Source organism: Trichechus manatus, unplaced genomic scaffold (assembly GCF_000243295.1).
Source record: "Trichechus manatus latirostris isolate Lorelei unplaced genomic scaffold, TriManLat1.0 scaffold00133, whole genome shotgun sequence".
NCBI classification, from domain to species: Eukaryota; Metazoa; Chordata; class Mammalia; order Sirenia; family Trichechidae; genus Trichechus; species Trichechus manatus.
In genome coordinates, this window is record NW_004444069.1 from 2,496,106 (window position 1) to 2,513,406 (window position 17,301).

At 54.1% G+C, this 17,301-nt stretch overlaps 1 protein-coding gene across 1 annotated transcript; it reads right to left on the bottom strand.

Moving 5' to 3' along the window:
- Positions 1–3,447: 3,447 nt before the first annotated feature.
- On the bottom strand, positions 3,448–15,317 carry KLHL21 (kelch like family member 21). Its single transcript, XM_004385122.3, has 4 exons — positions 14,228–15,317; positions 11,265–11,670; positions 6,906–6,978; positions 3,448–5,337 (listed from the first exon to the last, which is right to left on the bottom strand). Exons 1-4 carry the CDS (start codon positions 15,246–15,248, stop codon positions 5,044–5,046), a joined length of 1,794 nt encoding a protein of 597 aa, XP_004385179.1. The 5' UTR covers positions 15,249–15,317; the 3' UTR covers positions 3,448–5,043.
- Positions 15,318–17,301: the final 1,984 nt, after the last annotated feature.

The following is a 17,301-nucleotide window of genomic DNA, read 5'->3' on the forward strand; positions in this document are numbered from 1 at the left end:
GTGGCCAGGGCCTCTGATGATGGCCTTGTTGGCTAGTCAAGGCTCAGTTAGCATAGCCGATCACACTGGGGTCTGAGGAGGGCTGGGCTCACGGCCAGGCAAACTCTGGACCCTGGCTGGCACATGCCTGCCAGAGGTGACCCTTCCCTCATGGGAGTCCCAGCTTGGTTGCTTATACAGGAGGCCTGGGGTGTAGGGAAGGCCAGGCCTTGGTGGCTCTGGTTGCAGCCCTGGTATCCAGGTTCTCCAGCCACAGGGAGCTGTGGGGTGGGGTGCCGCGTGGCATTGAGGGAGAGTGTGTGGGTGCTGATGGCAGAGCACCTGAGCCTAAATTCTTTCCCAACTCTCAGCAAGTTACTAACTGCTCCCTGCTTCTATTTCTTCATCTTTGAATGGGCTGAGCAATACAGCTTCATAGGCAAGGATTAAATGAGAAAACCCACAGTTCCAGTTACCTACTGCTGGATAAAAGACCACCCCAAATTTCACTGGGGCTGAGGATCTGCTGTCAAGGTGGTCATGCACCTGCCTGGAAAGTTGGTGCTGGCTTTTGGCTGGTTGTTGGCTGGGAGCTCTGCCCGGGCTGTGCAGGGCCTGGGCTCCTCTCCAATGCTGCCTGGACTTCCTCAAAGCATGGCAGCTGGGTCCCAAGAGATGGCCGAGGTTGCCAGGCTCGTGTACGCTCTAGCTCTGGAAGTCAGGTAGCATCATCTGTCATGTGCTGCTGGTTGAGGCAGTCACCAAAAAGTCACTTCCTAGATTCAAAGGGGAGGGAACATGGGCCCTACCACTTGATGGGGGGAGTTTTAAAACTATCCCACCCACACAGTAAGTATTGAAGGGCCATGCTTGGCACAGGTAAACTGAATCAGTAGTGATGGCCATGACCCCAACAGCTGCAGAGCCTGGTATGTAAACGTATCACTGGTGGCTTCCTGAAACTTCACGTGCACGCTAAATTCCTCCTAGACTTTGAAGCTAGGAAAAAATTTCCGTTTCAGATCCAGAACTTGTCTTGACCATCTGTCCTTTACCCTTGACCTTGGAAGCTCAGGACTAAGAAGTTACTCAACTGCAGACATCCCAGGTTTCTCATTTCTTTTCCTATATAGGTTATGAGCTGCTTTAGATCTGCTTTGGGAAGGATATTAAAAAACAAACTATAGCCTCAAGATACTCCCCTTCCCAGCCCTGGCGCTGGCCCTCCGCCGGCTCAGGCAGGGTCTGCACATTTGCTCAGAGGGAGATGTGGAAAGCATTCCTAAGCTTGGTGTCATATGTGGACTCAGCTTGTTTTGGGAGTCTTCCATTTTAAGGGCTCCACCTCCAAGGGTCCAGGCTCATCATCATCCTGTATACAACTTTAGGAGAAGGGGATAGGGGAAGAAGGGATGGGAGGAGGCGGAAGCCAGCTAGGTCCTGAGTCAAGTAAAGTGAGGGCTTCTCCACTTGGAAGTTGTAAGGATTAAGCCGCATGCCTCCCTCAGTGTCTCTCGGGTTTGGCCTCTCCTTTCTCCACTACAACATACCTTGTAACAATCAGATGAGAAAGGACTCAAATCACTTTGTAAACTATGTCCCATAAAACAGCACAAGCCCTGGGCTCCCCAGATCTGCCCTGTCCCAGTCAGCACAGGGACCTCTCCACACTGCTCCTTGCTACTTATCTATTCTCCCTATACCTTTGGCCTCATCCAAAGGATTCCCAGCATAATGATAAAAGCAATGACACAATGACATCAAACGTATAGGAAATATTTTTATTTCAAAAAGTTTGAAGGCATCCTACAACTATACACAGGATTCTGGACATGTAAGCCAAACAAAAATAAATACACAAATCTGCCCCACGTTTTGGGGTGGAATTTGATGTGGACACTGGAGGGAGAGTGTCCTTAATTATGTAAGAGAACCTCTGAAACCATATAAATACAGAATATTTTAGTAGATCACCATTAAATACTAGTCACTGGATCTTCATAACTTGTTTTGTAGATGGATAAAGTTCTGTACACACAAACATGGAGAGACAGTCACATCCCTAGCCAGCCCGGTATCTGTCCCAAGGTCAGTGTACAGATATCCTGAAGGGGTGGGGACTCTACAGCCTAGAACCCAGGGCAAGGGGGAGTGGGGAGGGAAGGGAGAAGTTTCTGAAAGACAAGGTCCTGGTGGTGAGGATCCAGGCAGTTCTGGCAAGCAGACGCGGGAGGGGGATACAAACCTAGCCCCATCCCTGTCTTCAGTGGCCCATACCAAAATCATCCATCATCTGAGCAGCCAAACTGTGTGGTATAATGGTGGTATAATCGTGGTCAGTCACGAGACAGCAGTCAACAGAAGGAACAGGAGTGCAGGATACTGGCCGCCCTGCAGCCCAGCCCCAGGCCCCCTCACCACCAGAAAGCTTCCTAAAGGAACACTAGATGGATGCCTCAAACTCAAGGGAACCCATGAGCCAGCTTGGGCATAGATCTTAGAGCTGGAATGCAACTGTGCATGAGCTAGAAAGAAAGCATTTGAAGCAATCCTGTCCCAACAAAAAAGCTTTACTTTATACTACTCCCTAAGTTGGCCCTTGGAAAATCCTTGCCTCTTTGATGCCATCATTAGCCCCTTCTGGAGGAGGTGGAAAGAGCTCCTACAAGTACAGCCGTAGTCCCCGCTGAGCCTTCTCAGGCTACTGAGGGGGCCTCTAGCAGACAGGCATGGGGGTGGTAAGAATGGTGCCCATGCAGCCAGGCCCCAAGGAGGGGCACTAGGTATCCTTTCCACATGATTGAGACCAACATCCCTCCCTTGGGAAGCTTCCTAGCCCCACCTCCCAGAAATGACCTTAGTTTAGCTGTTATCACATCTACTGAAAGCTCCTTGAGGGGCAGGCAGTACTTTTTCTGAACTGAGCTCTCTGCCTGGTATATATACAGGGCCTGATCAATCCAGTGATGGGGGAGGTGGAAGAGCCAGGAAGCGGCCTCCTCCCAGCCCTGCCACCCCTGCTGCTGGGGGACAAGCATGGCACCTGGGCAGCCAAGGCCTCTCTGCCTGTAAAGAGGCTGACAGCCAGCATCACAGTACGCAGACAACCTCTAGGTGGGCCCAGCCTGCTAGGCAGGTACTGGGGCCAGAAAAAACCCACACAGTTCTCTGGGCTCAGTGGCCCCCTTGGGCTGGGACCACAGCTGGCTGTTGGGGTACAAGGACAGGCAAGCCCTGACTCTCCCAGAGAGTACAGACTTGGACCAGGAGGGGTGAGGGGTGAGCGGTAGAGGGCCCCCAGGCACAGGCTTGGAGCACAAAACAAGCACCTCGGTCAGAGGGGCCTGACGCCAAGAGGCTCAGATCCACTTCCATGCTGCCAACAGGAGTCCCCAGCCAAGGCCTGACCCTGTGAACACCTTCACAGGGTCCTTTTTTCCCCCACCCCACTCCTTCCCACAGCGCCAGGTGCACAGGAGCTCATCAATGACAGTGACTGACCCCGCAGGGCATGGAGGATGTTCTCCCTGAGTCCTCACTTCAGGCAGCCTGCCAGAGGCTTCTCGTGAACACGCAAGAGAAGGAAGGCAAGTGTCTCAACTGGGAGAAATTCAGGCAACAAGGCTTCTCCTGGGACCATGTGTGCCATCCTTAAAAGGGTTTTACATGCAATTTGTTAAGTGATAGTCCTGAAATGAATCTGTTTTTCTTTTGGTGAGAACACAGCTCCAAAAGTCAGGTCACTGTGAAAAGGCAACTCCATAAACATCTCCTTTTAACTGATTAATAAGGAACGCGCAGCCCAAATGTCCCCGACTGGGAAGGAAGGACAAATTCAATCAAAGGCTACTTTGGGCAGCTAGAGGAGACAAACCACCCAGTCCACAGGGAGACAACCAGGGACTCCCTGAGCCATAGTGTTTCCTGGAGGCTCTTCCTGCCCCCTGCTTCCGGATCTGGCCCTGAGCTTCTGAGGAACCTCAAATCATCCCAGCCCCACAGAAAGCTTCAGCAGTGGCACTTTGATAGACTTAAAAACCAAACAAATCTAATCGTGTTCCTAGCTTCCCCTCCTCTTTAAGGAAGGGTTGACATGCAGGTATTATAAACCCTGGAGTCAGTCACCGAGGCTTCCCTGCCAGACTTCCTGTATAGGTGACAGAATTCTCTACTTGCAGGCACAGTGAGGGCTCGGGCTCAGGGCAGGGCCCCGGGAACCATGTACAAACGTCTGCTCATTTGTTGGGCTGGGCTCCATGAGACTCCCAGGGTCTCCTAGAGAGGGCTCTGGCCTTGTACTTGGAGGTTTTCACCCTCCTTCATCAGTCCGGGACACAGGCCCAGCAGAGGCTTCCACACCAGGTAAGGATACACCAGCCAGCTAGGGGGATGGGCAGGAGACTCAGCCTCCACCACGGCCTGTGCTCTGGACACAGAAAGACCCCTTTAATGTCACCGTCCTGCTCACAGTCCCATTGCCCTGCACCCACCTCTGGAGGCCCCACCTGTGAGGGGCCTTGGTGGGAGACCCTAGGAGGGCAAGAGGACCTTCCTCCATCTGGGGAGCTGACCCCTAGGGAGGGCCAGCACCAGACATGGAGCTGGGGAGCCCCGTGTACAGCCAGGGTCTGCTGACTCCTGGTGCTCCAGGCTCAGATGGGGATACCCAAGAAGGCAGGCCTAGGTCATTCTGAGGCTCCTCACAGGACCCCCCACAGGTGGCCTCTTCTCCCAAGGTAGGAGCAAGTAGGCACAGGTGGTGGCAGCAAGAGGGGTGTGCACTGCGATAGTGAGCTGGGGACCCGCAGGTGGGGTCAGAGACACGTGCTGGCAGGGGGTGGCTCTTCTGCGACCAAGGGAGGGGCATCTGTAACCAGCTCCAGCTCCAGCTCCAGCAGCCATGACTCTAGGCTCCAAATGCACAGAAACTTTCCAGGTGGTGGATCCTGAGGGCCCGCGCTCCACCTGGGGAGCCCAAACTGTCCTCGAGCATGAAGGAGGGTTGCTGCCCCTCCACAGGTGCCATGTCACCTGCACCAAGGCCCTCCCTGGGCCAGGCCAGGGCTAGTGCAGCTCGTCCAGGTTCTGAGGCTGCTGGAGGCGGCCCAAGTTCACCTCGTGGCTGCCACCATCCAGCTCAAAGCCGCGCCCGCCTGAGGGCATCTGGGGCATGAACTGGCGGAAGATGCTGACGCTGCCATGCCAGAAGGTGGGCTCCGGGAGCCGCCCCACCACGCTCCAGGCTCGAGTCTCTGGGTCGTACGCCTCCACCACATCCGAGAGTTCAAATGTATTGTCGTAGCCACCAGAGACATAGAGCTTCCCACCCAGGACGGCCAGGCTGCCCCCGACGTGCACCTGTGGGCCAAGGGGGACAGGTGAGGGGAGGCTGGCACCAGGGCAGGGCATAGCCCCCTCCCAGGCTGGGCCATGAGCACCTTGCAGGAAGCTGTCAGTCCCGCAGAGGGGCAGCCATGGTACTTTCTGGAAGCAGTACTGGGAGCCATCCTGTGCAGAATTTCCAGGGAACAACTCAGCTAGGACAGGCCAATGTCCTGCTTATACCTGGCCAGGAAAATGGGGGACTCCCCAGGAATCAACACCATGCTAGGACTGGTGGGTAATCCTTCCCTATAGCAGTCAGGGTGGCCCCTGCGGACACAGCCAGAGTCTCCCTGGGCACAGGTCATGCCCCGCACAAGAGATCATCCCATGTGACCTCTGCAGCAACCCTCTGCGTGTGAACTACTGCTCTCCTCACCTTACAGATGGGGAAAGTGAGGCTTCTGTGGCTGACAGAGGTAGAACTGGGGCCTGACCCCGGAGCCTGGCGTCTAGTCCATCTTTCCCAAACTTGCTACAATGGGTATGTGTAACTATTGGGTGGAAAATGATAAAGTTACAGATGCCAAATGTAAACAAAATGTTAAGCTGTTATGTCAGAAATTGTGACATCAGCCATGCAGAGGTCTCATGAGAACAGGTTGGGGAATTTTAAGTAAGACGGAAAAGAAGGACCTAGGAGGGTGCAGGTATGTGTCGGAGACTAGGAAAAGTACCCAGCGGCCAAGTGTGGCCAAGCCTTCCAGGCACCATCACCCCACTCAGGCTCAGGCAGCTCCCTCCCCCATGCAGTCTTCTCTGCAGCTGTTTGGGCATACTGGTGTCCTGTTTCAGAACATATAGCAGGTGCTCAGTAAACGCCCACCCAAGGTCAGTTCCTGGGGATGGGGGCAGTTAAGAGTGGGTCAGTCACCAGAGACCTGCTGTCTGACCACATCTCTCCTCCACTGCCCCGTTGTTCACTCAGCCACTCTGCACTGCTGGCTGGTCCATGAACACACTAGGACACCCACCAGAGGCCCTTTGCACAGGCTGTTCCCTCTGCTACAACATTTGTTCTCCCAATAACTGTATGACTCACTCCTGTATGTCCTTCTGGTCTATGCTCAAAAGTCAACTTAGCAGTGAGGCCAAAATAGCAATGTCCACTCCCTCCCCCAGCCCGGTGCCCTGGCCCCCTCCCCTAGCACTTACACAGGGTGCCAGATGGGGCATTCTACTAGTGACCACTGCCATCTCCCCACTATGCTGTCAGCTCCACGAGGGCCAGGACTTCTGTCTGTCTGACTCTCTGTTGTGTCCCCAGTACCTAGAACAGTGCCTGCCCAGAGGTGTCCAATCAGCACCAGCTGAATGAATGAACTCACTGAGATGTGTGGGCCTGGGATCTTATTTAACTTCTCTGTGCCTTAGTTAATCCTCAAGGGCAACTCAAGAACAACAGAACCCACTCTGTTACATGAGGTAACAGCCACTGAAGACTCCACACAGGGCCCTGCCCACCACCGTCTATCAACTGACAACACTTCAGTCGAAAAACAAGTCCACCCTGTATGTCCGATGTAGCACATCAGGAAACTCACCTGATTCATAGATGGGATCTTGTCCCACTCGTTCTTCACTGGGTTATAGACATCCACCTCGGCGGAGTCATCCCTGTGGAGGAAATGAGGGAGCAGCTGGTCAGGGCAGGGAGGAAGCACCCTGGGCAGGGGAAGGGCTAACTGAGTCGGGTCCCTGAGCACAGCCCTGCAAGCTCCTCTCCTGTGGGGTCTTCCAACCATAGCTCCATCAAGCCAGCTGGGTTTCTCTGATGACACTTGGAGCCCCACTGGCTGGGCAGGACCATATCCTGGTTCTCAGGCACCAATTCCAGATGCTCATGCCAGCCTGGTACTGCCCAGGGCTACAAGACCATGACCCAGCCTTGCTCCACAAGCCCAAAGGACGAGCCCCTCGACTACTTACACCCTTGGCTGGTTCTCTACCACCTAGCACTGACATGACTGCCCCCAGCTCTCACTGCGACCACACTGGCTTCCTTCGGTGCTTGGACTTCGCACGTTCCATCTCACCTCAGGCTTCCAAATAAACTCCCCCCTCACCCCTGCCCCTCCAAGTCTCCTACTTACCCTTCTCATTCTGACTTGAGCCCCCTCTTCAGGGAACCCACCATAGCCAACCAGTCCAGACCAGACCTCTTGCCCCCAGCACACCCCTACGTACCCTGACCATTCCTCAGCCACTGCCCTGACCACCACCGTAAGCCCCCAATACCCGGCCCATTCACTGCTGTGTCCTCGGTGCCTGGCATGATAACCACGATTACACAAATGAAGAGACCAGCAATGCCCTGCATTTTGGGGCCAGGATCCTTCAGCCTGTTTGACACCCTCCTTTCCCTACAATAAAAGGCTCAAATGCACAGCCTTGAAAAGCAAAGTTACTACTTGGAAAAAATAGTGATAGCAGTAGAATGATAATGATAATGATCATAGATCAGGGGTGTTATGGGTTCAATTGTGTCCCCCAAAAAGATATGCTGAAGTCCTAACCCCTGTATTATAAACGTGACTTTATTTGAAAATAGGGTCTTTGCAGATGTAATTAAGACCAGGCCATACTGGATTAGGGTGGGCCCTAGATTCAATACGGCTGGAGTTTTTGTAAGAGGAGATGCAGACACACAGGGAAGACGGCCACGTGAAGACAGAGGCAGAGGCTGGAGTGATGCAGCTATAAGCCAAGGAATGCCAAGATTGCTGGGAACCACCAGAAGCTAGGAGAGAGGCAAGGAAGGATTCACTCCCAGGGCCTTCAGAGAGAACACAGAGCTGCTGACATCTTAATTTCAGACTCCTAGCTTTCAGAGCTGTGAGACAATAAATTCCTGTTGTTTTAAGCCATCAGTTTGTGGTACTTTGTTACGGCAGCCACAGGAAACTAATAGGAGGGATCAGCAAACGTTTTCTGAAAGGCCAGACTGAAAATATTTTTGGCTTTGTGGACCAGATGGTCTCTGTTGCAACTACTCAATTCTGTTGTGGTGGTGCAAAAGCAGCTGCAAACAATACATACACAAATGGGCTACGTCCCAGTAAACCTTGACTTAGAGACACTGAAATCTGAATTTCCTATAATCTTCACGTTACAAAATAGCATTCTTTTGATTTTGCCTCCAAATATTCCAAAGTATAAAAGCCATTCTTTGTGGGCCATACGATGATGATAATTAAACAGTGGAACCTGCTAGGCTGTCTTCCCCAGGCCTCCCATTCCCACCCCAGCAAAGACCCCCAAGCTGTAGCCAGTAGGAGCCAGGCTCCTTCCTCCGCTGGACGTGGTACATCCAGCCCAGGAGCCACCTCTCTTGGAGCTAAGATGGGAGCATTGCTTGCGGGGAGGGGCCAGCTGGTCACGCCCAGAGCCCAGGACAGCAGCCCTTTCAAGTCATGAATGTGACAGTTAAGGGGCTATGGCCCCCATGCAGCACTGGCTGTCTCCCTGGGGACAGCACCTTCTGGAAGAAGCTACCCAGAAGCAGGTGGACTCTGGGGCGGGAGTCACCTGCTTTGTGCACCAAAGCTCACGAGGCCCTGAAGTGCTGTGAGCAGGGGCGGCCCTGGGACCAACACTCAAATGGCACTAGACCCAGACTCCAGGCACTGCCCTGGCTCCCAGGAGCTTCTCTCTGCCACTCAAATAATCTCCACTCAGGCCAGGCCAGGCGCCCATTCCTCATCTAGGAAATTCTGGGCCTGCCTCTTCCCACCCACCCCTAAAGAGTAAGGTTCTACCCTAACACTTCCATATGGGACAGTTCAGCAGCTGATGGGTGACCTACACCAGGAAGAGAAGCAGACTGGCCTGATGGGGACAGAGTGGCCCTTGGGCATGTCATGCTCCAAAACCTCAGGATGAGGAGGACATTCTCAAAGACACTTGTCCTGGAACTGCTGCCGAGGGGCTGGGGCAAAGGCCCTGGCATGCTGATAAGCTGTATTTATAGCATCCCCACCCCCCTCTCTGAGGATACCTATCACGGCTTGGGAGGGAGAAGTGGATGAAGGGTCAGATGCTGTTTTATAACAGGCTTAGGAGCTGGCTGAGATTGCAGGGCTTTCTGGCAGACCAGAGGCTCCTGGCACATGGCAATGCCAGGCCCCTCAGCAACTCGCGTGACAAGCAACCCCACAATCATTCCCAATGGTGCTTGCTCATCCGGAAAGCCCAGCTTGTTCCTTGGAAGGAGCCTCAGGCTGGGATTAGGGGTCGAAGACCACTGCTGCTCAGAATGAGAGGCAAGGGGACCAGAACAAAGAGTTGACTTCCACCAAGGTCCCAATTCAAATCCCAGACCAAAAAGGGGGCAGAGGGGACAGTCATTCATAGCCGCCTCGTCATTCCTGGTCCCAGGAAAGCTCTGGGCCAGGAAGGGGAGCAGCAGGCATGTATATACATAAACACACACATACACAAGCACACACATCAGGTGTATGCATGTATACACACACACAGAGCAAGTATACGCATATACACACACACACACAGAAGCTGTGTGCAGCAGGCAGGGAATTCCTAGCTCCCTCCTGGGTTCCCGCTGACCCGCAAGGAGAGGGCATTTGGCTATGACCAGTCAGGTCTTCAAGATCAGAAGATACACGGTGACCACTGGCTGTCACTGTCCACTCCATGCTGCCTCCTGCCCAGCCCTGCTGTGAACACAGTGACATTACACTTGGGGATCTGGGTTGGATGTCCTTGGTTCAAACCTGTACCACCACTTAGAGCCTGTGGCTATCAACAAGTCCCTCTAGCCCCCTAAGCCTCTGTTTTGCCATCTGTGCATGGGGACAACAGTAATGCCCAGCTCAACAGACAGTCATGGCAATCAAACGTGAACACACATGGAGACAGCAGCACAGAGGTCACCGTGTCCACATGCACACAGGCTTGGCACAAATTAACATCGTCATCATTCCCACAAGAGGCTCTAGAATCCTTCTCCAGAGCTGCTCAGTACCAGGCCTCTCCCTGGTCCAGAGCAGCTGCAGGTGCCCTGGAGAATACCATTCAGTCCACAAAGACTGACGAGTACTCCTGGTGCTAGGCCCCGGCCAGGCAGGTGGCAGGAGAGGGCATGGTACTGCCCTCCAGCCCAAAGACAGAACCTGCTAGAAATGCTCAACATCAAAAGACTAAAAACCCAAACTTGCTGCTGTGGAGTCAGTCCCCTGACTCATGGAAACCGCACGTGCTATGGAGCTGAACTGACTCACAAGGTTTGCTTGGCTGCCATCTTTATGGAAGCCGTTCGCCAGGCCTCTTTCATGGAGCCACTGGGTGGGTTCCAAACACCGATCTTTAGGTTAGTAGTCAAGGGCAAACTGCTCGTGCCATCCAGGCTCAACACACAAGGATGCTTCACATAGTGGTGGTGGGAGCTGGTCCCCCACCTGCCTGACCATGAACACTCTGCTTTGCATTTTAGCGGGTCAGGGCCATGCCTTCCCAGATTCAAGTGTGCAAACAAGCTCTCCTCCTGCTTTTTTCAAATTCAAAATCCCTTCTAGGTATGACAGATTCCTCTAACAAATGTCATGTGAGAACAACCAGAGCTCTTAACGGGATTCTCCAAGTGCAAGTCCAGCACATAGGGACAGTTTTATTTGGCTTCTATGAACCTCAAAAAAGTTCTCTGAAAGGCCTAACTACAACACACTTGGCATCACCTGACCAATACAACAAGGAAGCCCACAGAAACCACTCTAAGAAACGGGGTGTAGCAAACACTCGAGTCAGAAAGACCTGAACTCAATCCCAGCTCCACCTCAGTTTCCTCATCTGTGAAATGGGGAGAACAGTGGTGATGTGCTTATTAGCACAGGGCCTGGCCTGGTATAAATGCTGGGCAGATGGCAAGTCGGCACCCAGGGACTCACCTGACAAAGTACATGAGTCCATTCAGCGTCACAGTCTTGGGGGCAAAGGACCAGGGTGGGAGCTGGCCGCAGTCCACTAGGGACCACAGGTCTGTGTCCGGGTGGTAGCACTGAATTACCATGGTCTCTTTGCCGGCCAGGGAGCCGATGGCGTAGAGCCTGCCACGGCAGGCAGTGGTGGAGCAGTTATCCATGGGGTAGGTCATGGGCTGCAGGGCTTCCCAGGAGTCGGCAGTGTGGTCGTAGCGTTCTGTGCTGTCTGCGGCTACCACGTAGAGCAGCCCATCCAGCACCGAGGAGCTGTGGTACTCGCGGGCCTTCAGCATGGGTGCCACCTCTGTCCACTCATTCACGCTCGAGTTGTACCTCCACACGCAGTCATAGAGCCTCGAGCCGTCAGACCCGCCTGCCGGGCGCACAATGGAGAAGGTCAGCTCACGCCCACCTAGTGTGAGTCAGCCCATCCTGAACCTTCCTAAATTTCAGTGGGGCCTTCCCTGGAGAGTAACTTAGCTCACTGAGCTTCAACCTCAACACGTGTCCAAGTCCCATCCTCTCTTCCCCCTGCCCAGCCCAGGTGTCCCGGGCTGAGGCTAAGGCAATGCATACGCTGACCACTGGCCAGGACTGAACTTCACCCCATAAAACAATGCCCTGCTTTGTGTCACACCCCTGCTGGCCAAACAAAGGTCCCAGAGTCTCAATCCGAGATACACTGTGAAGCACCTCTCAACTGGATGGGGACACTAGGGTCTCTATGTCACTTCTCCTGGGAACCACAGTGTGGCGTTTGGTGTGGAGGGACGTGCTCACTCAATTCTAGGCTTTCTAGCAGGCCTGACCCAGGCTGTGCCAGGACAAGAAAGAGATCTGACCCTAAAAGTAATGCTCCAAAGGAGACTTCTGGGGCCAGTATCGGAGGTGTGTTCCATTTGTAAAAATTCATCAAGCTGTACAAGAATGCTGTATATTTTTCTATATGAATTCTTTATTTCAATGCTGTGGTGCTGTAGATGTCATCTAGTCAATTTTGATTCGTAGCGACCCCATGTGACAAAGCAGAACTGCCTCACAGGGTTTCCTAGGTTGTAATCTTTACGGAAGCAGATCGCCTGGTCTTTCTCCCGCAGAGTGGGTTCAAACTGTTGACCTTTCAGTTAGCAGCCCAGCACTTAACCATTGGCTAAAGAGCACCAAGGCTCCTTTTAATTTGAATAAAGAACTTAAAGAAAAAACAAGTGGTGCTAGATGTATCATAAAGAAAAAACCCGAGGCCTATTCAGGATACCAGAGTCCCTAAATGGTACAAATGGTTAACACATTCACTCCTAACCAAAAGGTTGGAGGTTTGAGTCCATTCAGAGGCACCTCAGAGGAAAAGCCTGGCAACCTATGTCTTATAAAATCAGCCACTGAAAACCCTATGGAGCACAATTCTACTCTGAAACACATGGGGTCACCATGAATCAGAATCACCTTGACAGCAACTGGTTTTTTATTCAAGACACCAAAATCTCCACGATCCAGGAATCCTGGGAGCTGTGGGATCTTCTCCTAGGCTAGCACCACCCGGCAGAGCAGCAGGACATTCTAGCCTTCTATTGATTGCCCTGGACTTTGAACGGGAAAAGACAAAGCTCTAACACAAGTTGCCTCTGTCTGCCTTCTTCCTTCGAAGTGAGAACGGTGTCAAAGGCAGCTGCAGTTGTTCTCTCACTGCATGGAATACCCTACAGGCAGCTGTAGGGTGACCAGGCCAGTTGCCTAAACTCCAAGGATTAGCTGCTCAGCTGTGAAGTTTATGAAAGCGTGTGCAGAAGCGGGGGCAAGGCCAGCCAGTCTGGGAGCTCTCTGCTCAAAGCCGCTGGCCAGACTTCCGAGGGGCCATGGTCCCCAACCAACACGAGGCATCCTCAGATTGTAAAGAGGGACAGATTCTTGCAGTCCACAGAGCTTTGCCCAGAGAGCTGAGCATTCCTTCAGCTGGGCTGCACCCCCTTGGCCAGCTCAGAGCTCCCCCAGAGCACCAGAACATTTGCTTCAGAGGGAAATTTCCTCCCGAATGTGCCAGGACGGGCACAGGGGCTGTGCTAACCAGCCCTGAACCTCCCCTGTCTGGTAACAGGGCCACCAAATCCTGACTCCTTGGGTTCTTTCCTTATAAAGCAGTCAGAGACCGCCCCTCCTCACACCAGGGGAGGTAGCCTCATGTGCAAAAGGGATTCATCCTTAATAAAAAATGTGGGAGAGCCCAGGAACAGCAGGCGGGGGCCCGCCCACCATGACTCGGCAGTGTTTTGGGGTCTGGGCCAAGGAACTGGAAAAAACAGTAGGAGCATGTGACTGTGTTTACAGTCTGGAAGCTCAACCTAAACACTATGTGACCCAAACACAGCTCTAAGGTGTGGGTGTTCCAGCCAGGGGAACCTGATCACCAGTGACAAACCAGTGAGTCAGAAGTCCCCTGTGGCCCCGAGTGACAGAGAAATATCCCCGTGACAGGGTGGATGGGTGTCTCACAGGGCGTCACCCTTGGGCCTGTTCCTGGATTGCTGGGGGGAGAAAAAGAAAGCACCCACTGTGTGGGGTAAATGCCCCAGAACCTTCCAACCAAATAGGGGGCACCTCCCGGCAGGAATTGAGCTCACCCAGGCAGGCCCAGCTGCACAGAGAACAGAGGCCCACAAGCAACTACTTGTCCTGGCTCACACAAGGGCCCTTTCTGCCGCCTGGAAGTATCAACCCTAGACAATGTCACGAGCACCCGTCTGCCAGCCTTGCTCTGGGATGGCAGGAGGAAGTGGCCGCTTGGACTCAGGTGCGGTCCCGGGAGATCAGGTTTTGTGGGTTTCTCTTCCAGGTCCATGTCCTCTCCCAAGAGCGGAGGCGGCCAGCCCTGGGACTCCTACCTCTGTGGGGGCTTGGAGGGTAGCCCAGGGTCGCAGCCAGTCTCCTTCACTCACCCGTCACATAGATGTCGTTGCCCAGCGCGACGATGCTGTAGCCTCCGCCCAGGTGGTCGGGGAACTCGGCCAGGTAGCGCCACTGGCCGGTCTGCGGGTTGTAGCAGTCGACGGTAACCAGCTCATCGCAGTCCTGGTCGCAGCCTCCCACGAGCACGAGGATCTCGGCAAGGCCGGTGGAAGGACGCGGGCGCATGCGGGGGCAGGGCCCGCGGTCGTGGCGGTCGTAGCGCGCCGCCTGGAAATCGCGCGCCTCGCGTAGCAGGCGCAGGCAAGGTGGGCAGCGCGCCACCAGCGGCTCGGCCTCGACGTGCGCCAGCAGGTAGAAGCGGCGAACGAAGGGCAGACGCACGGCCTCGAGCAACTGCGGCCAGTGCGTGGCGCGGCGCGGCGGGTCCGCGCGCACCCAGCGCAACGCCAGCTGGTAGGCGGCCTCCTCCTTGGGCACGCACAGCCCGTCGTCGCGCAGGTAGCGCAGCAGGCGCGCCAGTGGCAGCCGCTCCAACTGCTCTGCGCCCAGCTCGCCCACGTGGCGCAGGATGAAGCGCTGCGCCGCGCTCGCCAGCCCCGCGCAGCTGAAGGCCTCGGCGAAGTCCTGCATGTCCAGGCAGTTGGCCAGGTCTAGCTGCTGCTGCAGGAAGGCGCCGCACGCCTCCTTCACAGCCGGGAACTGCAGCAGGTCGGCAGCACGCAGCAGCGGCTCGGCGTTGTCGCCGCTCACCGCCACGCGGCCTGTGTAGCTGAAGTCGAGCAGCAGCTGCAGCATGTCGGGCGGCACGCCGTGCAGCCGCACCCGCTCGGCGCGGCTCTCGCGCAGCTGCCCCGCGAACATGGCGCGGAAGTAGGGGCTGGCGGCCGCCAGCACGGCCCGGTGCGCCGGAAAGTCGCGCCCGCCCGCCGCCTCCAGGGTCACGTCCAAGAACTTGCGTTCGGCGCGGAGCTGGCTCAGGCCGCGCAGCAGGCTCAGGGCGTGCGCGGGATCCGAGAAGGGCAGAACGGCCAGTGGCGCCGGCCGCTCCATGGCGCCTGAGCTACTGAGGAACCGCGGCCGGGGCCTGCGGAGAAACGCTGCGTTCTCGGCGCCGCAGCTCTAAATATGGCCGGGAAGGGGCGGGGCGATAGGGCAGGGCCTCGGTGGCAACGCCCACTTAACCCCTGGCTGCCCGGGCTCGCCTCCCAGCGCGCTCCCGCCCCCGCGCTCCGTCAGAGTCACCAGCCCGCCCGCGCCCCGCTCCACCTCCACTCTTCCGGGGCTCCCCGTCGTCTCCGATGACGGTCGGGCGGGGGACGGCGAGTGACAAGTGTCTGCCTGTGTGTCGGGGAGCGGGGCCTCCGGGCCTGTTCATCGCCCCCCGGGCCCCGGCCTAACGCTAAGGAGCCGAACTCGGCGCCCGGCCCCGAGGCCACCCCGAGCGCGCCAGACTTCCCGACTGCCGGGAGCCAGGGCACAATGGCTTTTTTTTTTTTCGAATTTTGCTATTTCAAAGGGTTGTTTGTTAGCCCTATCACAAGCAGATTTCTTACAATGGGATGATTCTTACGACTCAGGAAGAAAACGTGAACAAATATATGGATTTTTAGGTGGGGGTTTTTCTTGGAGCGTCTATAAATGACACGGGGCTAGATTCCAGAAAACTCCACGGTTGCTGCAGGAGTTTCAAACTATACAGTCATTACTTTTAGTCATCGGACAAAGAGTCGGTTTAGCTTCTCATTCTTAAACCTTCAGGCTCCAGGACCACCCTACAGAGGAGACAAGCCTGCCTTAATTAAGCTCCTTGGCCTCCCAGGGTTTTCCTATTCCATGGGAGGGGCACTGGGGGTTAGAGGTACCGGGCTTTCAGCTTAAGGGCAGGCAGGGTAACCATTATCAACACCGCTGCCTTGATTAACAGATGTGGCCCTTTCAGAAATGTCACAGCCACTTGGGCATGATAGGGTGAAGACATGAATCTACCAGGAGGCACTTTCAACGGTAACTTGATGTGAAAAAAATCCCCTTAGTTGGAAGCCTTTTTTTCCTGCGTTTTAAGGTACGCCTTGCTAAGTTTGAGAGAAGACCCTCGTTTCACCTCCACTTTGTGTTGCAAGATGCAGCTTGGATTTTTTGCTAGTTACCAGCCCCACCCACACCCTGCAGGCCTTTATAAACATTCCTGAAGAGCAGCCCACGTGTGTCCCAGGGTAGGCCTGCCGGCTGCCAGGAGCTAGCTGTCATTTCTTAGTTCCAGCTAAATCCAGCACAACTTTTGGAGATGACATTTTGTTTTTATTCGATCTCTGAACCAAGAGCTCTGGACCTTCTCTCCCACCTGGGAATCTCTCATCTTTCTTTGAGAATGTATCTGAGTTTCAAGGTCAGCCTGGGAAGCACAGGCCTAAGTAAGAAAACAGGCAGGTACCCGGCTGCCGCCTGTTGCCCATAGATGGACTGTTCACACAGCTATTAACGGCAGCAGCAGCATTCCCGGGCCCAGGAGCCCGGCCAATCGCTTACTTGGTCAGGCTTTGTGACAAGAAAGTCTGAGCAGCCAGGAAGTGGGATGATTGAAGGGAAAAGCACTATAGTCCCTCTGGATCAGAACTCATCAACTCTGCATAATCTGGATGATTAAATCAGTACGGTTTCTGTGGTCAGAAATTGAGTACAATTTTTTTTTGTATTCCTAAAAACGGGGGTTATTAAACAAATCATGCTTCAGTCTGGGAGACTAATGATGTAGCTATTCATTGAAATGAAAAGATGTCCATGTTATAGTTGTAAGTGAAAAATCGTATCACACACACTATGATCCGATTTGTCATATGTGCTCATATGCATAAATAAATGGGAAATATACATTTTCTTTAGGTGGTTAGGTTTGTTTTGTTGATTTTGTTTGACAGCATTTTGTCTTTCTGTACTAAACGTATACGATCTTTGTATTAAAGAAATAATACAAGCTTAAAAGAAAAAAAAACAAAATCAGCTCTTGAGAAAAATAAGTGTGATTAATATCCTGGACCTAACAGGCAGACTCTTGAAACCGTGTGTATATATTTAAATCAATAAAGGAATGCAGCTAGAAAAAGAT